The following is a 22,160-nucleotide window of genomic DNA, read 5'->3' as shown; positions in this document are numbered from 1 at the left end:
ATATCATATATATACATAATGTGTAATCAAAAGAGGCGCGGCATCAATTGATAGTCTAGTGTAGGTTACATATACCATAGGTAATAAACCCAGTTGACCCAATAAAAGCTTAAAGTGAAAAGAACAAAGAGAAATACAGAAATAAAAAGGCATAACACTACTACTGCTTGCATTCAGGAGGGCGCTCACCTTGCTCCCTAGCTTGAGGCTTTCTGCTTTTCCGCATTTCGTTAACACAAGTTACTATCTCCCTCACTAACCCAAAATATATAAGAATTGCTCAGACTTGTACATCAAATTACCAGAAAATACGGATAGCTTATCTCTCCTTGGGTCCAGCAGATGACTGCAATAATCAAGAAAATGAAGGGAAAAGAATGCATCAGCATTTCAAACATTTATCCACCATTCCGGACCTGTATCAGTATTGGACAAGTGAAAATATTAATTGATGATGTCTATGCCTGCTTCCTGCCCTTGCCTTCCTCTTCTTCATCGTCATCGTCATCGTCTTCATACTCAACATCCCCCTCGTCATCATCGCCATCGTCATCATCTCCAATATCGCTCAAACTCATCCCCTTGTACAGCCAGCTCCCCCGTAAACCATGACACTGCATGAGGGATAATTTTGTCCCGGATTGTTGATCTACACAGCAACACAAACAAAAGGTCATTTCGGAGAAAAATAAGAGAAGTACTAGGTAAGAGATCTTACAAAAGAAAGTTTACAAACTTATGCGACTCAATGTAATATGTCAAATCTACTTTATAATAGAGGTGCTTTACACTCTACATACCATATCAAGCTACAACAATTAGTAAATTTTTTTTAAGATCACTCTGTAGACCAAGCATTTCTGAAGCAATAATACATTGAGACCAATGGGCAAAACACAAACCCCCCCTTCCCATGATATATACTGTTTTAAGCACTTACCTAATTCACTTTGTTTTTCAGAGTTTGTGAAGCACACAAACCATACTATGTCACCAATCAGGAAAATACAGGAATCTGTTTTAACACGATGTTTGTACAATCCTCTTCCTTCGCAATGAATAGATTTAAAGAGCATTATAGATTACATCGATTCATAAAGATGCCTATCAAACTCCCAAAGTAACCAATCAAGCAGGTCGTCACATGTACAGCAAAAGCCTTAAAATGTTGAAATGTATATTTTCACTGAAGTTAAAGGATTTCTCATCAATAGATAAGCTGCCGGGAGACAATTTCTCAGACCTTAAAAAATTAGGTTTTATTGCCCAAGCAAAAAATATAAAAGACGACTTACCCAATGTCATAATCCTGCTCCATTTGATTTTGAAGCTCTTCAGCCTGTCAATATATCACAAAATTACGGAACACTAGTTTTAGTACTTACAATTACATAGTCATCTTGCTAGACAAGGAAACCGAACTTACAATATCTTCATCAAGATCATCATCATCCTCGGGAATTTGTGGTGGATTAAAGAAGTTAAAGAAACTTCCACAATTCTCAGTTTTTGTGGTGGGTTTGGCTTTCTTCCATCCCTTTCGTGGCTTCTTCTTTAGGATCTTCTGCCTCAAGCTTTTACCTGGATACCATTCAATCTCCGTCCTGCAAAATACCCCGGCATAAATAGAGACTCTGAAAAGTAGAGAACAAAATATTTAAGAAAGAAATCAGAGATTGAATTACCCAATTGCTTTCTCCAATATAGGCTCATCGTCATCAATCGTATGATACGTTTTCGTAAGGAAAGAATTCTTGAAATACGGATTAGTATCAAAGAAGAACTCCAGCTTAAAACCTTTTGGGTTGTCAATTGATCTACACCACTTGACGTCTTTGAGGTACTTGAGAGCCCCTTCATCACGTTCCTTGATCTACCCGAGGAAACAGTAAATAATAATTCAACAATCGATTCAATAGATGGATAACAAACCTTCTCGCTTCCTCAGCTAGCGCTTCATTAGTCTTCATCGCTGTAAGCCAGAAGTCAGGCACTCCTTTCTCTGCATTTCCAGATGAAATCAAATGGCTGGTAACTCCTTTTTCTGCTTTGTAAACGGAAAATTAATTTAAGTTTTGAGCAGCACGTTCATAATCTTTATCTCCTTCTTGATCCACAGCAGTCTCTTTTACAACTCCAACTCCAACTCCAACTACACCATTCACAATCTCGTATCTCTGCAAAGATCAAATCAACAAATGAACATGCATGCAAACCTTGTAAACCAAAAACCTTGTAATTCAGATGTTTTTTTTTTCTTTTTTGAGAAAGTATTCCAAATATATATATATATATATAAATGTAACGCACTATATATGAGTTGAATAAATAGATAACTTTTGTGTAAAGTGGTTCATAAAGCTTCTGGTATTTAGCTTCCAATGCCGCTCTCTCCTCAAAAAATTTTGCCTCCAGCTCAACATGTTGGCTCTGCAAAGTTAGAATGTGAAACATTATCTTCAGCTCCATATTAGAAGATCTGAGCCAGCACTCCACCCACAAAGACCACTGAGTTCAAAGGAAAGCTGGGTGCCTGTGAAAACCCTTGAGGTGAGGTAACTTTAGAGCGGCGCCAAGTAGTGCCTTGGTACAGATACTACAGGTACAAGCATAAATCTAACAACTCTAATCACTTTTACATTAGTGTTCCAGATTTATACCGAAGTACATGTTACATTATTTGAGTGATATACTTGAGTGTGTGGTTTACATTCTTAGACTTTGTTCAATACTTCTGTAGACCAAAGTCTAGAGGAAAAATAAAATGATAATTTAACAAACATTGACCCATTTGCCAGGGTGGGTAGGGAGCAATACGGTATGTCAAAGAAACCATGCTAAGCAAACCCATTATTACACCAATTCAATAATCATGGAACTGTGTAAAGGGCCAAATATGGATAACATACATACCTCATATCATGCAAATTCCAATAAAGAATATTGATTAATCTTAATCTTAGCATTAACGAATTGAATTTAGGGGCAGGCTAACCTGAATCCCTCTCAGAAACTCAACACGCTTCCTGACTTTGGGTGATAGAGTTTCTAGAATATCTGATTGCCCAGCAGCCAAGCTCTGGAGTTTATCCTGCAAAACAATCAGAACATATATATCCAACAATGTACCATCAGAAAGTATGCCACCAAAATCAAAACACCCAATTGCACTGCAATTTAAAACTGGATCGTTGAAAACGAAAAGGAATCCCCAGGGCCTGATTCGCCTTCATTAAAAATGAACAAGCTGAAGACCACTTTCTCAATGCTAAAACAAACTAGTTTCGTGAAAATAGCCACAAAAACATATTTTTGCCATCATTTTCATTACCCTCTTGCCATAAACAGGCTAAAAACAGAAAACCAAGCCTGTTTTTCATGGTAATAACTTAACTATACCAAAACCGTGTTTGTTTTGCACAAAAAAACTTGCCTTGAGAGCATTAACCAGACCAGCTCGATCCTCCTCACTAAGAGCTATAAAAAACAACAAACACGTGGCTTAGAACTTATTTCGGTTTGAATAGCAGAAAGCTAGCATAAACTTTTCGTTTTTGAACTAATATACAACTCAATGATACAGGAGAGCTATATGAATCATCTTAGAGAGAGAGATACTAGGATTCAGGGATGGTTGATACCAGCAGCGGCGGCGGGGAGGGCGGAGCCGAAATCAGACAATTAAGTCGAAGTTGTCGTTACTCATTTCTAATTATTTTTTCCTTTTTCCTTTCTTTTTCTATGGGGATTTAGAGGGCGAGAAAAACAAAACAAACCCCAAGGGATGGAAACCGAGGGAATTTATATGGAGGAGGGAGGGTAGATTATTAAGAAAAAGAGAGGGGGCGAACCACTCGAGCTAGGAGCTCTGGGTTTCATAAGAAGAAGAAAATGATGACGATGATGATGAGGGTACTGTGGGTCACGTGCGTACGTAGAGCGTGCAGTGCACAGGCCACTCAAGGTGTAACTACGTGTGGGTATCAGTTAGACCCCACCAACTGTTTTTATTTCTTTACGCTATTATTAATTTCAATCGTACGATGAAAATATTTTCAATAATAAAAATTTTATAAATATTAAGTTTGCCTAAGTTAAAATAAGTAAAGTTTTTTTTTTTTTTTTTTTTATGAATAATAATGAGTTAAAATGGTTGAGTGAGTTTTATGAAATTACTTAAAATAAGTTTAAATGTGTTTAAATATTAAGATGAATTTAAATATAGAGTTTTGCTACATATAAACAAATTCATGTATTAATCTGTATATCAATATTTTTGCCTTTATATTCAAATTTTAAATTGGCACAATTTTCATTAAAGTATGACTTTCTGACTAATCACTTTGGATGGATGCACATATTAGTGTACAGAATCGCTTACAACTAGATTTTTTCTTAGATATATTTATGAGAAGTTGAAAAAAATTGTGGGTCCTGTGCATAAATGTTGAATTGAAAAGTGTTGTGGGTCTCTATTGTAAAGAAGTCTTAAATTCAATGATATTTAGTGATTTGAGAGTTGTATATTTGAATATTGGACTAGACTTAAATTTGAACTCAACTAGATGAGCTCAGCTGCTTACATGTTCGAAGTGTGTGAAAACTATATAAAATCAAATTAATTTATCAAAATTTGTGAAATCGTAACATACCATATATAGATCATTTTCTTTTATGATAGCAAGGCAGTCATGCACGGATTAAATAAGTAATGTTGACATTTTCATTTTCTTAGAAATGCAAGCACCGTGCTTGCCTCTCGTCTCTTAAACCACTTCTTTCGCATTGGAAAAATTGGACATTTTTCTCAGACTAGAGGTACTCTCATTGTTTCCCATCTTATGTATGCTAATGACATTGTTATTTTTGTTAATGGTGGAAAAGGGTCGATGAGATGTTTGATGCAAGTGTTGTTTATGAAGAATGGTTGGGTCAAGTTCTTAGCAAAGAACAAAGTGCCGTTTATTTTTCTAAACATATTTCAGTTGTAAGAAAGTGATCGCTTATTCAAGTTACCGGTTTCTCTCAAGGCTCTTTTCTGTTTAAGTATTTGGTTGTACCCATCGTAATTGGTGAATTGAAGGTTTCAGGTATTGGTGATTTACTTGGAAATGTCAAAAAGAAAATTACCAGATGGAAGATAAAAATGCTTTGTTGCCAATGGTAGAACTATTCTTCTCCGTCATGTTCTTTTGAGTATGGCCACTCATCTCCTCACAGACATGTAAGAAAGCGATCGCTTATTCAAGTTACCAGTTTCTCTCAAGGCTCTTTTTTGTTTAAGTATTTGGGTGTGCCCATCGCAATTGGTAAATTGAAGGTTTCAGGTATTGGTGATTTACTTGAAAAGGTCAAAAAGAAAATTACCGGATGGAAGATGAAAATGTTTCTGCCAATGGTAGAACTATTCTTCTCTACCATGTTCTTTCGAGTATGGCCACTCATCTCCTTGCGGTCTTATATGTCCCCAAGTTAGTGCTTAAGGAGTTGAATAAAATCCTTAGCTCTTTCTTTTGGGGTGATTTTGAGGGGAAAGACAAAAGGAAATAGGTGGGTTGGAATAAGATTTGCAGACCTATTGAAGAAGGTGGATTAGGTATTCAGGACTTTGAGGGAACTCAAATGGCTTTACATTTAAAACTAGCTTGGCATCTAATTTCAGATAATTCTTTTTCTTTGTGGGTGGACTTATTTAGAAGTAAGTATGTAAGGGATAATCATTTATCTTTATTGGAATCGAATAAGGGTACTTTGTTTTAGAAGATGATTGTCCAAAGTATTCCAAATGTTTTAAACAATTCTAAATGGATTGTTCATGAGGGTAACCTCTTTTTTTTTTTTTTTTTTTTTTTTTTGTATGATAATTGGGAGGATGGGAGTCCTCTTAATATGCATTTCCTTGTGATTGACCAACCTTTGCTTAAAATTAAAGAGCTTTGCATGGATAATGGTTGGAATACTTCTTGTTTAGAAAGGCTTATTGGACTTGATAAAGCTAATGAGTTGTATCAATTTTTTGTAAGACATAAAGAGGGACAAGATGTAACAGTCTACTAGAAATTCAATTGTGAAATTTCTATTAACTTTAGGAATCTCGTGAAAATTTCATAAGTTTTCACGAATCCATTAATCGTATAAGTTTTTGTCTAACTACATAGTTAGTGTTATTATTTACTATGGTATCAGAAGTGTGTTTTTGATTATTGGAGATAGTTAGAAGTGTCAAAATGTATTATGGTTTGTGCCATTAGACTCGGAGGGTTATTCAAAATCTTATGGCGCAATAACATTTTTTCATATTTTTGGACAAAACGTCTGTTCAAAACTGTAGATATTATTGGATAAAAAGAAATATCTTGAGGTAATTTTCATAAATATTATTGGGTAAAAATATTTTGAGTTGATTTTTATAGATATTATTAGATAAAAATATCTTAAGTTGATTTTTTGTAGATACTATTGGATAGAATATTATGAGATAATCTTTTATAGATATTTTGGGTAGGAGAAAATTACACTCAACTCTCAACTCCAGCCTCATCTCTTCCATATCTCATCCATAAGTATCTCCAGCCACCTCTCCCCACGAAATTATCTTCATTTACACTTTCCATTGAAAAAATATCAAACACTCTCTCTCGGACAGCTTTTAGGAGGTCTTTTGCACACCCATTTCGAAGCTTTTGTAAGTGTTTTATCATAAAGTCTTATTCATATAAGTTGTTCTTTTTTTAGTCTAGTTTACATGGATATCTTATTTGCCCCATTTGAAGATCATTTAGTCAGTCAAATATTGTGTAAACTATAGAAAGGTCATTCTGGAAGATAAACTGGAGAATATGTTATATTTTGGAGTTTTTGACCAAGCTAATGGATAGATATTGATCCGAAATTTTTATGGAGTATTGTTAACATGTATATGTGACTATTGGTTGAGGATTTTTTTCATGATTAAAGATTTTGATGAAATATTTTCTTAGATTTAGAAACTTAGAAACTGGAAGAAGAAAAACAGTTTCTGTTTTGAGAAAGTTTAACTATTTGGTGGTCTAAACCTATTCTAATGACTTTAATAATTTTATTGGAGGATCCTAAGTATCTTATATACATGTTATATTATTATTTTGAAGATATTTGATGTTAGTTTCAAATATATGAAATTTTATGCAAAGAGATATTCAAATAAGCCAAAGTGTGGATATTCTTGGCTAAATTTATGTTTTGGTTAATTTCTAACCATGTGATCTTGAATTAGAAGCTTATATATGTTTTAGGACATCTTTTTAAACCATGTGATGGTTTGGTTTGAAGATCATATATTTATAAGTCATAGATCAAGAGATTTATCAAAACTAGTTGAGGAAAAAGTTTCTGTTTTTGGACTAAGTGTAAAACCAAAAACTCCAAATGTTATTTTGTGATTTTGGTGACTTTAGTTTGATGATTTAAAGCATGGTTGATGTTAGGATGATATTATGAATATGTTAGAAGTAAGATTTGATTTTTGAAATTCTTGGAGATGTTTTGATTTAATGTCAAAACTTGTGATTCAAATGCTTGGATCTTTTTACAAAAAAGTTTGGTGTTAATTATTAGCTTTTTCTAAATGGATGTTTTAAGTATGGTTTTGAACTTAGGATTGGAAGATGTTTGTTGCAAAATTTTGGTTTAAGCATGAGTTTTGAAGTTGGAAGGAATTGCAACAAAAATCAAGGGAAATGACCTATGGATGTTTCAGCCATAGTGTGTTTTTCATAGTTATGTTTTGTTTTAAATTTTTTTGGGTTGATATTTAAGTTTAGGACAAAATTTACATGAGGAATGTAAATTTTGAAAACTTTTGGAGTTAGTATGCAAAATCCTTAAGTTATGGGTAAAACGGTCATTTTTTCACATGTAGAGAGTAAAATGAAAATTTTACTCTTTAAGTTAGTATTTTTCATATTTCAAATTATTAGTGATTTAGTTCTAACTTTTAAAATCACTAATTACAGTCCCTCGTGATCGCACTTGAAGTTTTATAAGAAACGCGGAGATCGAGGTAAGTTAGCTTTTAACTTACTAGCAGTCTACTGTGTATGTGTGCTAAGTAAAGGAACTACAGTGTATGTATGTATGTTATCATATATGTCATGCCATGCCAGGTTATCACGTAATTGTCTATTATACAGAATTTATTCTGTCGTCAATTTTTATCTGTTACATAATATATTCTGTTATGTATTACTGTACCTTACAAGTATGTCATGCTAAGTATGTCATCTATTACATGTATGTCAAGTCATGTAATATTCACTGTTGCAAGTATGTCATGTTAAATATGTTGTCTATTATATGTTATGCAATGTTACGAAATATTTCTATCTCAAGTTGGTCATGTATTTCAAGTTATATTCAAGTCACGTTATGTTACGTCAGGACTTCAGTCATTTCGTATTCCAGTCACGTTTCATCTTGATTACTTATGTATGGGGTCACAGCAATTGTGACGCATACACTACGTGAGACACAGCAATTGTGACACGTAGAATACATGGGGCCACAACAACTGTGGAGTATGTATTTAAGCAGTTAAAGAATAAGTTTCCATAGAATACATGGGGCCACAACAACTGTGGAGTATGAATTTACACGTAGAATACATGGGGCCACAACAACTGTAGAGTATGTATTTTTCATGTTAAGTCAAGTTTGTGTAGAATACATGGGGCCACAACAACTGTGGAGTATGTATTTACACGTAGAATACATGGGGCCACAACAACTGTGGAGTATGTATTTTTCATGTTAAGTCAAGTTTCAGATCAAGTTCATGTCAAGTCAAGTTCAGTTCATGTTTCAATTTAAGTTATGTCAATTATGTTATGTTGTACGCCAAGTTATGCTTTAATTACTTATGAATTTGATTATGCATTTATGCTTTTACTGTCATCCATGCATCATTAGCTTGTGTGGAAGTTTTTTGTTAACTTACTGAGATTTGTAATCAAATCTCACTTTGGTAGTCCCAACTACCATTCCCCCCGAATGGTAAATCTTGTTACAGGACCTGAAGGAGAATCAGGAGCTCATCAACTAGACACAGTTGACTAAGCGACGGTGCGACGTCAATGTTAATATAGTAGTTAACGTAAATTACTACTTATACAATGGAGTTGCATTTTTAGTTCTTTTTGGATCATAACCATTTTGGACTAGTGTTGTGATCTATTCAATGGGTTTTTATGTATGAAGTATCTTTTAAGCATTTGGGATATTTTCAATTTGGTACATAGTATTGCTAAAGAAAAAAATTATCCGCTGCGAATATTGCATAATGTTATATGCATGTTAGGAACATTGCATCATATATGTCATGAACGGGGGCAGGTAACCTTGTGTTGCATGTCTCGACGTTTCAAATGTCCGTCCTATCCCAAACTGAATTTGGGGACGTCACACAAGATGTGTTAATTTGGATGAAAGAGAACGATGGAAAGTTTACCACAAAAAGTGCTTAGGAGTGTTTAAAGTTCAGGCGTCTCCTTTACCCTGGGCTCACTAGATTTGGCATAATCTTATCCATAAGAAAATTCTATTATGATGTGGAAGGCCACTAATAACTGCTTGAGTGTGGATGAGAAGATTAAAATGGTTGGCATCCCGATGGCTTCTAAATGTAATTGTTGTTGTTTTGGACATACTGAAGATCTTAATCATATTCTTTGCAATGGCAACTTTGCTAGGCAAGTTTGGAGGATGGCTTCGGTTCAATTAGGTGTTTATATGGGTGTTTTCCTTACTTGGCAGGAGCAAGTTAATTTTTTGTTTCGTCGTATTGACAAGTTGTCTCAGGTACGGATTATTTTTGGACTTATCCCCTCCATTGTCTCTTGGAAACTTTGGGAACATAAGTGTAGAGCTAGGTATGATGGCAAGATGGACTCCAGTCAGTCGGTTTGGCATGCCATCCAGTTATGGATCCGTAGACTTACGCAATTGGATTTAAAGTCTTTAAGACTCCCTAGACAAGATATTGTTATCTTGAACAGGATGGATATTCCGGTGTTAGTTCCTAAAGCTAATAAGGTCTCTGTGCTTAAGTGGATTCTGAAGCTTAATACGGACAACAACAGCTTGGGTAATTTTGGGCCTGCCGATGCTGGGGTGTCATTCGTGATGCTGGTGGTCAAATGTGTGCAGCTTACTCTATTTTTTTAGGTCAGGGCTCTAATAACTTTACTGAATTGAGGAATTTGTTTGAAGGGGTTGAAAGGTGTTGTTAACAAGGTTTTTAACAGGTGGAAATTGAAACTAATTCTTAAATCCTTGTTAATTGGATTAGATATGGTGAGTGTAATGTTTGGTATCTCGAGGATTATTGGAATGAACTTAAACTTTGTCTTGATCAATTGGAGTACAGAGTGCGGCATATTTTTCATGAGAGTAATGTTGTTGCAGATTTTCTTGCAAAACAAGGAGTGATGAGTGTGCTAAAGTGCACTTTAAATATCCTATTATTGGACTAAAATGCTAAAATGTGAATAGAAATCATAGGAATTAATGTGTATTCTTAAATTGAATTTCTATTTACGTTGGGATACTCCTAAGCAGTTTTTTTATGTTTAATTTTAGAGTTTATAAAAGAGCAAGTCAAGCCCAGTCAAGCCCAGTCAAATTCAAAGGAGGACATTCATGGGATTTGAGAGCAATTTGGAAGAAAAGAAAAAGAAAAAAAATCACAAAATGAAACCACAAGAAGTCCAAGTCCGAAATTCGTTAGCAGATAGTCTGGACATACTTTAGTCTTTTGATTGTATATTTTTACTCACATATCATATTGATGCAATTCTTGATGCATTAGAAATCTATTTTAAAGGGCTATAACTTCGTCTCTAATAAGAATTTCCAAATTCAAAATCCTGAGGGGCGTACATGGCTGTCAAGATAAGTCCTAAAATTTAGGCAATGTTTTATGCGGAAATTAAGAGGACATTAGGGTTTCTTTCATACCCTATATAAGCATATCATTAGCACGAAATAGAGAGAGGAGGAAGAGGCACAAGAGACAGATCTGAAGAGATGAGAAAATTACTTCCATGGTCACCGTTCGATTTAGTTTTCTCTGGAGATTTTTGTTGTCCAGTATATTTATAGGTAACTAAATTCTCAAGTAAGGTTATGGATGAACTTGCACATTAGATGATATTTCTAATTTATTTTTAATTTATGTATTTGATTTTCAATTACTAAAACTCTTTTGTTTTATCATTCTTAATTCATCGTTGATTTTTTTTCTCCGAATAATCATAGAATTTATTCTGTTTATGGATTCAGTCATGCTTTTTTTATTGAATGGATTAGTTCTTTGATTATATTTAGATCAATTATTTATCTATATTGATTTTATTTTTTGCTGCAATATCGCTCCCTAAGTATATTGTCGTCATTGGATTTTCTCAATAGGGATAGTAATTTACGTATCTTAAAAGTGGTGAATGATTTTTCAAATGGTTAAATTTGATTTAATCTTGGTTTGTAAATCTATACCTTTCGATTGAGAATTTCGTAAATTGAGTTCCTAATTAGTTATCTAATGAATTAAGAATAATTAAAATATCGAATTTATGCAAGGGATTCCCGACGCTCTATTGTTCGTCAAATTTGAATACTTTTTTTGTTAATCACTTTAATTTATATTTAAAATTAATTTTTGTTCTCCATTACTTATTTAATATTTTTTTAAAATTTTTTTATTCTTCTTGCTATTCTTTTAATTTGTTTCCATGTGAAATCGACACCCCAAAGCTGTATTACAACTACTGTGTTATTCTTTGAGCGTAATCAAAGAGCGAGGGGATTAATTCTAGAATGGGTTGGTGATCGGATTCGTTGATCAATAAATTAAGAGGCATTCTTCGCACAGATAGAATTGGTCTTACTTGAGGTTTTCCTCATGAGGTATGTATTAATTTGCAATTGGTTAATTCTAATCTTATTTTATTTTCGTGCAAGTTTTTTTTCTTGCAGGTTGTTGCTTTGATCTTATTTTCTTGTATTATTTGTGGCAATTGTATTGTGGTTGAGTTCCTAAGAATTTTCTTTTAGGTTTGAGTTTTGGTCTTATTTTAATATTTTTAACTCTCAGGCCTCAAGTTGTAACCATGATTTTTCTTCCGCCGCAAGTGAGAGCTATCAATAGAATTGGAGTATTGTGCTCTTTCTAAAAATAAAAATAAAAAAGTGTCATGCTTACACAGCCCATGACTATATATAACATTACTCTTGATGACATTCAAAGATTTAAGAATTATGCCACCTTCTTTGGGAGATCCCAAAAGGAACAATTTATTTAAGGGGAACTATTCTAAAATGAGGCAGGGATCACCCTTCGTACTATCATCGACAGAATGGAGCTCTCAGGAGTTGATATATCGTTGATGAGAAGTTCTAAAGCATACAAGGGTGGGGTAACTCCTGTGCAAAGATTTTGAAGGATGGATCCACGGTTAACCTTTTCAAGAGCCATACCTAGAATATGTCTCAATCAAGCATTTGAGGAATAATAAGTTTATATCACATAAAGAGAATGAGATGGAGCCACTGCACCTAACCAAAACATCAAAACTAAATGCAGCATGATGTTGAAGACTTTCTCTTTCAACATTTTAACCTTAAAGATTCCATCTTTTACAACATAAAATGAAATTCTTTCCAGACAAGCTAATCAGGATGCAAAACAAACTACATATACAAAACTATTCATCCCTTGAAATTGACAGCAACTATTCATCCCGAGTATCATTTCCAAACTTATGTACCTGGTCCTTCTATTGACATTAATCATCTATTTCTTGGTCACTGTTATTGTCATCTTCAATAAAGTCTTCCTCTCCCTCTTCTTCATCTTCATCAGTTTCCTCTTCATGTTCCACATCATCATCATCAACAATAAAGCCTCCAAGTGTTTCATCATCATCATTTGCATCACCTATAGCTTTCTTTTGCGCAAAATTTCTGCTAGCTTTTGCATACTTGCGAGATTTTTCACACTCTTTTGATCTTGTGGGATACTTAGGTCTCTCAACCTTTCTCATTTTTGCAACAAGCTCAGCGTCATCATCACTCTCACCAGTCCAGTTGTCATCATCATAGCCTTCAGCTTTCCTTCTCTTTCTCATCACACCCCTCTTTACCTTCTTCTCAAGATATGCATCGTCATCACTATTTCTTTCAGGTTCCTCAAGAAACCAGTCCCAATTTTTTATATCCCGAATCATTTGCTTGGGATAGTGATCAAACTCATGCCCCATCATAAGAAAACCGAACTCTGCAGTCCCCGGACAAGAATAATTAATCAAAGCATCGTGGCATAAAATTTAAAATTTAAATAACTTCATCCAGTAATCCTGCATTACAGACACTTGAATAGAATAAATTTGCAGAACCACAATTATGTTTCTTAAGAAGGTAATAGAACAAACCACGATTCAGCGTTGCGGATAGGTTGTAGGAATCGCAGGTTCTCCATATGCGTGTGCTCACATACATACACACTTATAAAGAAAAAAGCATCGATGCCAGAAATAGCTACTAGGAAAAATATTTCTTGAATGGTGACGTTAAGGTCAATATTTTAGAAAAGAAGGCTTCGTATTGAATGTATGGCGATGAGGCGGTAACACTAAGTGACATGTGAGGTGCTACTGCCAAGCTAGAATCCATGCCACCATGAAAATGTAAAGCAAAATTAACATATATGATACATCTTTATTAACAACAATGATCGTTTCCTCACTCAAATCATTATACAATTCCTAAGCGGAAGAAGTAGGAGAGAATGTTAAGCCATGGATTTAGCATAAAAGAATAAAAGTATAGATGTAAATTCTCTGATGACAAACAAAAATCGACCCCATATTGGGTAGCCATAAACCGCTTAACCTCTTGAAAGATATCGGCTACTGAGTCAGAAGATCATTCAGATGTATATGCTGAGCTAATTGCTGAAAATATCGGTATTACAAAATGGGGAGACAGTTGATACGACACACGCCAGCACGAAGAAGTAATCGGAATTTCCTAATTTTCCATAGCATATAGATCCTCTCTACTTCGATAAAAACTAAGTTTGTCCCCAATAATTTGGAAATAACGAAAAAAAATCCCGAGTCAGATACCCTAACCTTTACATCGACTTGTTTTCCTACATTTTTCGCAGCAACCAAACACACCAAATTATAGCGAAGTATGTCAGAATCCGAAAAGGCATACCTTTAACAGGGTCAATCTCTGAAGCATCAATCCCATCAAATTCAAACCCACTCTTCAAACTTGCATCCAACTCATCCTCACTCCCCAAAACCCTCTTCTCTGCCGCTGCAAATTGCCTTCCCCGGACACTGAACCGAACAGGCACCTTACCAGACAAGCAGAAACAATCACCGGCAGCCACCTCACCCTTCTCACCGCTTCTATAAACCCCAATCTCTCCACACCCACTTTTCTTCACCCAAATGGGGTTCTTCCCAACAACCTCAAACGAAACCGTAGTCCCCATTTGGCTCCGGCTTTTGTCGTCCGAGGTTTTAACTTCAAACAGAACGTGACGACGAGACACGGTTCTGTCGTCGGTGTGGAAACCTAAGCCTCGTCCAAAAAAGGTCTTGTGATTAGGGGCATTCTGTAGTGCAATCCTTGAACCGTCTTCGCCTTCGACCTCCATAGCTTTCCAACGGCTTCCACTTCGCAATGCCTTTTCCAGTTTTCCTTTCGATTTTACATCCCCTTCGCCGCTGTCTGGTCGAGTTTGATGTCGTGTCACCAACACAACATGTTTATATTTTTATATTTGGAAATATTGAAAAATACTTGGTACCAAAATGTTACCAGATGTATATCTTTAGATTTTTTGTGAAAGTAATTTTTATTTTTTTCACGAATATTGAGATTAATAATAGATTAATCCATACTTGGACAGAAATACAAAAAAATTTGAGAGAATTTTTAAGTACCCACAGAAGATCTTAGTAAACCATTTGAATGAATAAGAAATACAAAATCAATTAGTTTGAATATTTTTAATTACATAAATAAAGACTTTTTGGGGAATCAGTAAGCCAAGTTGGTACTCTAGACTCATCGGCATGTGATGTAATTACATTTCCAGAAATTCTTCATTCTGGTGATGCCTGACATTTCATGCCACTGTGACACAACTGCCTTTACCCCGGAGCTGACCTAGTCATGTCGCCGCCTCTTTTGGCCGTTAATCTCGGCTTCCTACTCGATGAAAATCAGGTTTAGTTTCTCAAGTGAGACGAACAGAGAAGATAAAAAGTGAACAAAACTCACCCTTGTCTGAAGCATATGCTTTAGGCCAGCAATAAGCTTGAAAGAGTACTCATAAGCAGATTTGTGAGGCTCCTGCGGTGAAACACCTTATGTCTAGACCTTTAATGGAGTGTATAGTATGAGTAATAAAAACAGACGCAATTACCTCTATGCCGGGAGGAAGCGGCAGTCCTTCCACCTCAGGAACCTGGGGAACTTGAACAAGCTTGGTGCCACCCGCATCATCTGGGAACAGAACACTCCAAGAAGGGGGATTAGAAATGCCCAGCTCCTTGAAGTCAACCCCAGAAGTCATCTCAACTGGAGAATAATCTTGAGATGGAGAGATGGCAGCAGTTGAGGTTTCTCCATGCTGATTAACAAAGAAAGTCCATTTCTTCATCTGATTTAATTAATATAACATTGGTGTTTAACAAATATTTTTATTTCCGATCAAAAAATAATATCATAGGTGAAAAGGAGAGACAGCTGCTAGGGGCACCATAATCATGCCTGAAGGCAATGGACCCTTAAAATAAACAAGGAAAAACCTCTCAAATTCAAACTGTATCTGTGAAAGCAAGAGTTACCAACCTTGAGATTGGTTAGTTTTTCTAACAAATCGCACAAGAATGGGGCACAGAAAATAAACCTATTTGTTATATGGATTTTTAGAAAACCCAACTCTTTGATGATAAACTACTTTGGACGCTTTCATCCTGAGCAAAAAGGTGTAGTTAGGTCTTCAGGGGTCGGTCCTTAATTGTACAATTACTTAAAACAGCACTGGAACCTAATTACTTCTACTTTCAAATAATCCTACCCTTCGTGCTTCTAACAAAACACAATCATGCTTTAGGTAAATCCAATATGTCTGTTTATCGAATATCTCTGTTAAACAAGGGAAGAAGGGAAAGATTATTTCAAAAAAGTGATAATGAACTACTAAGAGAATAAAAGCCTCAATACATGTTAATCGCAGAACCATATATTTACTTACAACCAAACAAAATAAAAATGCGCGATTTTCCTCAAGAAGCTATAACAATTTACCATTGGTTTGAGATCTTGTTCAACTAAATATCTTTCATATTCATCATCCGATGATCCTATCTCATCTTCATGATTAGATGATGCCTTCTTATCTTCGTCGTCAATAGTGACAAAAGGATCTGCCTGTAAAGCAAGTTGCGTTGGTTAATAGTATATGCTCAAGTAGGAAGAACCTTTAAAAAGTTTTAATTGGTCATTTCCTCAAACTAAAAGATGCACATTGAGCATGAAAACATATTAGCGTGCAAGAGGCCCAAATCAAGCCTCCCAAGAGACAAAGTTTCAGTCTATAATTATTGCATTATTTTCTGTAATATAAATATATTTTTTCCCATTTGTAATTCCTTTTCCCTCATTTTTTTCTTCTTGCCTCCTCACTTCAGAAAGAAATAGTGTCTTGTAAGTACACATGTTCTTAAATGGTTGGATTCCATGCCTTTGGTCTTTCTACAGCTTTGAATGAGTGGAAGGAAGGAATCTCAAAATTAGGTGACCTAAGTACCGCATACGCTCCTTCATTGGCATACATCTTTCTACCAAACTGCAAGATACACAAGTAGTTGGATGAGATAGGATACGACTCCTGTGCTAAACCAAAAAATATTACAGCTTAGGTTGTAGCTGTCATTAGTAATGCACGCTGTAGAATACACAAAAACTAGCAATAAGCAACATATGAAATATTATGGGAATGAATAGTTGAATGTAGTTAAAAAATTGTTATGTAAGAACACCAAAAGAGCAGAACAAGATTGCATTGGATTCATCATTTTCTGTTAATATGAGTACGAGGCCTCTAAATCTTGACAGACTGATTTAATCAAATAGCCATACTAACTGTTGCAATATCCCTATGGTTTTAGCACAATTGCAATTTTAAGTTAAATATTAGCTAAGGAAGTCCATTCACATTGTTTGTTACGGTATCAGACAAGATCCAACATGTCAAGGCATTCACAATGCATTATATTTAGAGAATAGGCCTCCACCACCCACCATCCAGGTGTTAGATTTTCACCAATTGCTGAAATTGAGACAAACTTTGTTTTAACATGACTACAAGATGGACTTTACATGTAAAATAAACTTAAACACGGGAACCAGTTGGACAAGCATAAAATTTTTCATCCTACTTTCAACATCAAAGTCACTAATTCTAGTCCTAATTATAGACAACTACAGTTACTTTCTCAAATGAAAAGTTAGATGACAGACAAATATTAATTAATTATAAAAATTCACGCACCCTATATATTGAAGTTCACAGTTAAAATTTTACACTTGGCTATATGGGCATAATATTAGACTAAAACAATTTAAATGTAAACCGTCCACACACACCATGCTTGTAATTTCGCAAAACAAAATACAATATGTAGCTAGTTGCAAAGGTTCTCCCTATATGACAATGGCATGTTACTCACAGGATCAGTAATACAAGAAAAATGGAAGCTAGAGATAGAAATCTCAACCTGCGGGTAATCTGGAGCACTAAACAGGGTATATAGCTTCCCTGAACCTACATCATGATCCATGCTGTACCCACTTAGCATATCACCAAGATGACACTGACCAGACCTCACATTAGGGCCTTCATGTGATCTTATGATCAACTACAGTAGAGACAAAAGATAGCGTTATACAAGCATCACAAAGTCTATGAGTTAGTCTCTTTCCATGTGCGAAACAAGGAGACGTGAGAGCTAAAGCAAGAAAATTGAACCAAGACCTAAGTTTAGTGAGTCGCTGCAATTTATAAAATATTTGCTTAGTGCCTAATAGGTACTCACGATTGTTTGTGTTATTAGTGTTGAAAATTCTGAGCAGCTCATCATTGTAAGTGGTGCAATTTTGCAGCAATAAATGTCCCAACCAAAAGAACACTCAAAGCATTTCATACCCTGATACTTTTATTTGATCTGACATAACCTTGAAATGCCCAGCATCCTTATAAAAGAATGAATGGAAAACAGGCCAGGTCTATATTGCTAGAGTTATCTTTACTTCACTCCCTACAAAGCAAAGAGAATGATGACCTTGGGTTGCACCAAGTCCTAAACCAAGTGGATTTATTTCTTGCCAATTTATCAGAACCTGGGTCTAAAATTCCTTCCAGAAGAACAATCTTAACTTCAACCTTACTTAGATTTGAGAAAAGTCTCAACAATTTGTTGAGCAGGGACCATTTAAGTGTGTCATCACTAGTAACACAAAGCTTGGAAAGAAAAGGCATAATCCAATACTAGAGAGAGAGAGAGAGAGAGAGAGAGAGAGAGAGAGAGATGCAATAATAAGATAAATCAGAAAATATGTGATATTTGTTTCATACAGATAGAACATCTAAAATGAGTTCCGTTGTAACGAAATAAGATATAGACAAGTCCTACCTTTAACTTGGACATTTTCAAGAAAGCCTCAGTGTAATCACAACCCCACCATAAACCCCGTCCTCGAGCTTTATTTTTACGCAGACCCTGTCTGTGTGATGGATCTGACCATAGCACATCAGCTAATATTGTATTCGAGCCCTCAATTGGAGCATCTATTAGAGATCTTTTAACCTCGGATAACTCTTCCAAAGAGCCAAGTTCTAGCCTCTGTGTCCTTTTTCTTCTAGACCTCCGTGAATAGGCAAAGTGTGTACTACGGAAAAGCCCTCCGTGTGTGGTATAAACAGACCCAGCTATAACTGAAGCCAAAGGGAGTAATTTAAAGCAATCCAGACATTTACTGTAGACATATTCACCTTGATCACCAAATTTGGTCTTCACCTCCTTCTCAAAACCATATGCCAATGTGCATTCTTTTGACTCATGATTCCCACGGAGCAAATATACTCTATGAGGCATCAAGACCTAATCATCAACAAGTTAAAAATGAAAAGTGAAAGATAAATAAGCTATAGAATCGGTACTGTTGCTTATTTCTTTGATGAAAAAACAGCTAAAGCATTTTCAATCAATTATTAAGATGAGATGATAAGCAAGACAGAATGCACATCGCAAAGTTATTTTTCCAACTCATTTAACGGCTAACAGCCAATAGTAAAATATAAGAATGCTCTTTTTTTTTTTTTTTAGAACAGAAACGGAAATTAAAGAAATAGACAACCACTACCAAATTAATTAGTCATTAACTTCATCATACCTTCCAAGCCAATAAGAGCAAAAATACCTCCAAACCCCATGCTCCTATATCTACATAATTACCATTGAATACATAAAACTGATTCTCGGAAGGCAAACCCGCATTTTCAAGGAGATAGAGTAAATCATGGAACTGTCCATGAAGATCACCCACTACAACAACTTTCGAATCCTCTCTTTGACAATCAATCTTCACACAGTTTAATTCTTTGGAAAAGATACTTGAAGCATTATCAATTAGTTTGTCCACCACAGTGATTGGCATTATAGCATGAAACTCAGAGGGGGTGTTATCCTGTGATAACTGCTTAAGGGTGGATGTCATATTTTGAATCCAACCTAAGGTAATGTGGTCATCTGGAGGCCAGATAAGAGACTGCAGAAGCAGCGGTCGTGATGAAATCCCCTGCACCTGATTTTCAGCATCATCATTTCTTAACTGAGCTTCCCCCTCTAATGACTCATGTTCAAACATTTTCGTTTGTCCCTCTCTATCTTGCACGTCATTATCGCTGGCACGTTTTGCCCTAGTCACAGGCCTTTTCTGCACCACATTATGACCATCTTCATTTCTCAACTCGATTTCCACCTCCTGCGACCCTTCAATCATCAGAATTTCTGCACCTCCAACCAGAACATCTATGTTACTTGGTCGCATTTCCTCACTTGCCAAGCTTTCTCTAATCCACAAGTCACTCCCAACACTTGCAACTTTAGCATGTTTACCCGCAATCTCCTTCACCCTTAATAATGAATGAATCCGTTGGTCATCTAAGCCATTATATGACATCTTACTTAACTTATACACGATATCCCTGCATGCACTGGCCTGCGTGGCATTATTGAATCAATCATCAAGTAACAATGAAAAAAGGTAAAACAACTTGCCATGGTACAAGTAGTGCTTACAATATTCTCAATACTAGTGTGCAAAGCCCTGGTCACATCACTCTTTGTTACCTATAAAACAACAAACAATTAATGAGAGTGATTCGTGTGATAAACCAAATAAATTCCACATACTCACTTCTCTCCCTTACCTTTCTATCTCGATTTTCAACAACCCCACGTGCTATTTCTCTCATTAACACTAGAGAATGCACCCGTTGGTCATCTAAGTTTACAAAAGACATGGCATTTATGCACTCCACAATCTTCTTGCATGCATTTTGAATTCTCCCTTCACGGTCCATGACACAGGCAGTAATCCAACCCAAATAAGGACAAAAGTATTTACACTTCAACGCAGGCGCCCATACGGCTTGCTGATAAGCTGGTTTAATGGCTCACACGAATAGAACAAAATCTTCTATGAAGATCATAAAAGGCTCCCGTAAGTTGCACAGGTGTTGCTCTTGTGAATGTCCCGTGTACCTGGCTTCACCTATTTTAATAAAATTCTTCTTTACTCATCGATAAAAAAAAGTGCTCCCGTAAGAACAAGGCAATAACCAAAATTCCCTTTGACGCGTTCAAGACGATGAATACGTGTTAGGCGTATGCATCATTAGCAATTCATTAGTCTAGGAACAAATCTCATGTCAGCTAAAACCCCATTTATTGCCCAAATCAGGACTCCAATTTAATTTCCACTCAAACATCGATTTCCCAAGCAAGTCTTCTACTGTAAGGCTTCTTATGATCCGCCATATCCAAATCTGCCATTAGACACGCACAGTTCATCGTCAGGTTGCTAAGCTACATTTATAAATAGGAAGCACCGATGCGGATACGGATACGAAATACGAATACAATAATGATAACGACAGTGATGCATCAATACTTGAAAATCTAGGATACGGATGTAGTAGCTGTAATTATTAAAAAAAAATTAAAGAAGTGTCCCTCCATTTCCGGGAGTATCTGAATGGATATACACGATGCTTCATAAACATCGCACAGAGCGTCGGATCCCAATGTTGCAGAATCCAGGTCTCCCTTTCTTTCCTTTGAAAGCCGTTGTTTGGATATTGTGGAAGTAATAAGGCCGTGAATTCTTTTCTCAAACATGGAAGAAGAAGAAGAAGAAGAAAATAGTGAAAATGTACCTGATCTGGTTTTAGTTCTTCAACTCGCTTCAGGAATTGAATTTGGGGATCGTTGGAACCCTAGGATTTCAAAAATTAATGGCCCTTACGACTTAGAAACGATAATACGACAAGCGAACCCTTGATGTTTTGTTGTTGTAATTCTTACAACACTTGAAGAGGCAGCAACTTCGCCGACTTGTAGCTTTACAAACTTTGCTGAACCGAGGAGCAATTTATCTGATATTCCTATTCCTATGATTATTTTACAATTAATTATGTTGTAATGTCATTAGAGTTTTTTTATTTAAATTTAAAATTTTAAATAATTAAATTCATTTAAGACATAATTTTAAAAATGATTGAACAAAGAAGATCATTTTTTTTTCTAAACAGTCATGCTACAAAAAATCATTTAAACTGATTTGATTACATAAAATTAGACTATCACATCTCATCTTACATAATCATTATAATATAAAAATAATATTAAAAATTTTTATTATAATAATATTTTATTTTAATTTTAACAAAATATGTTATCTCATCTAAAAAAAAATGTATTAAGAGACCCTTTTAGAGCTCTGTAAAGAGAGAGATAATGCTTTGAATGCCAGAGAAT

At 35.4% G+C, this 22,160-nt stretch overlaps 2 protein-coding genes and 1 pseudogene across 3 annotated transcripts; all 3 read right to left on the bottom strand.

Moving 5' to 3' along the window:
* Positions 1–21: 21 nt before the first annotated feature.
* On the bottom strand, positions 22–5,064 carry LOC122301893 (annotated as a pseudogene).
* Positions 5,065–12,618: 7,554 nt separating this feature from the next.
* On the bottom strand, positions 12,619–14,846 carry LOC122300947. The gene is made up of 2 exons (XM_043111956.1): positions 14,254–14,846; positions 12,619–13,309 (listed from the first exon to the last, which is right to left on the bottom strand). Exons 1-2 carry the CDS (start codon positions 14,702–14,704, stop codon positions 12,819–12,821), a joined length of 942 nt encoding a protein of 313 aa, XP_042967890.1. The 5' UTR covers positions 14,705–14,846; the 3' UTR covers positions 12,619–12,818.
* A 136-nt stretch (positions 14,847–14,982) lies between these two features.
* On the bottom strand, positions 14,983–21,731 carry LOC122300946 (serine/threonine-protein phosphatase 7-like). 2 transcript variants are annotated; one of them, XM_043111954.1, is made up of 11 exons: positions 21,560–21,731; positions 20,552–21,169; positions 20,421–20,471; positions 19,513–20,340; positions 18,753–19,220; positions 17,838–17,978; positions 16,802–16,906; positions 16,366–16,488; positions 15,479–15,715; positions 15,334–15,405; positions 14,983–15,261 (listed from the first exon to the last, which is right to left on the bottom strand). In XM_043111954.1, exons 2-11 carry the CDS (start codon positions 20,702–20,704, stop codon positions 15,220–15,222), a joined length of 2,220 nt encoding a protein of 739 aa, XP_042967888.1. In that variant the 5' UTR covers positions 20,705–21,169; positions 21,560–21,731; the 3' UTR covers positions 14,983–15,219. The 2 variants fall into 2 exon arrangements, with proteins under 2 accessions (XP_042967888.1, XP_042967889.1); XM_043111955.1 differs by having other exon boundaries at positions 15,479–15,685; positions 21,560–21,729.
* Positions 21,732–22,160: the final 429 nt, after the last annotated feature.

This window comes from Carya illinoinensis, chromosome 2 (genome assembly GCF_018687715.1).
Source record: "Carya illinoinensis cultivar Pawnee chromosome 2, C.illinoinensisPawnee_v1, whole genome shotgun sequence".
In the NCBI taxonomy this organism is placed as follows: Eukaryota; Viridiplantae; Streptophyta; class Magnoliopsida; order Fagales; family Juglandaceae; genus Carya; species Carya illinoinensis.
This window is presented reverse-complemented; position numbering and strand designations above follow the sequence as displayed.

Bases quoted from the DNA above. Each gene is read 5' to 3' on its own strand.
- LOC122300947 (XM_043111956.1), bottom strand. From the start codon at position 14,704: ATGGAGGTCGAAGGCGAAGACGGTTCAAGGATTGCACTACAGAATGCC. The intron at 13,310-14,253 runs GTATGCCTTTTC...CGGGGACTGCAG, and splicing joins AGAGATTGACCCTGTTAAAG to AGTTCGGTTTTCTTATGATG.
- LOC122300946 (XM_043111954.1), bottom strand. From the start codon at position 20,704: ATGGACCGTGAAGGGAGAATTCAAAATGCATGCAAGAAGATTGTGGAG. The intron at 15,406-15,478 runs GTAATTGCGTCT...GTTTCACCGCAG, and splicing joins CGCTTCCTCCCGGCATAGAG to GAGCCTCACAAATCTGCTTA. The intron at 15,262-15,333 runs GTGAGTTTTGTT...TTCATCGAGTAG, and splicing joins AGCATATGCTTCAGACAAGG to GAAGCCGAGATTAACGGCCA.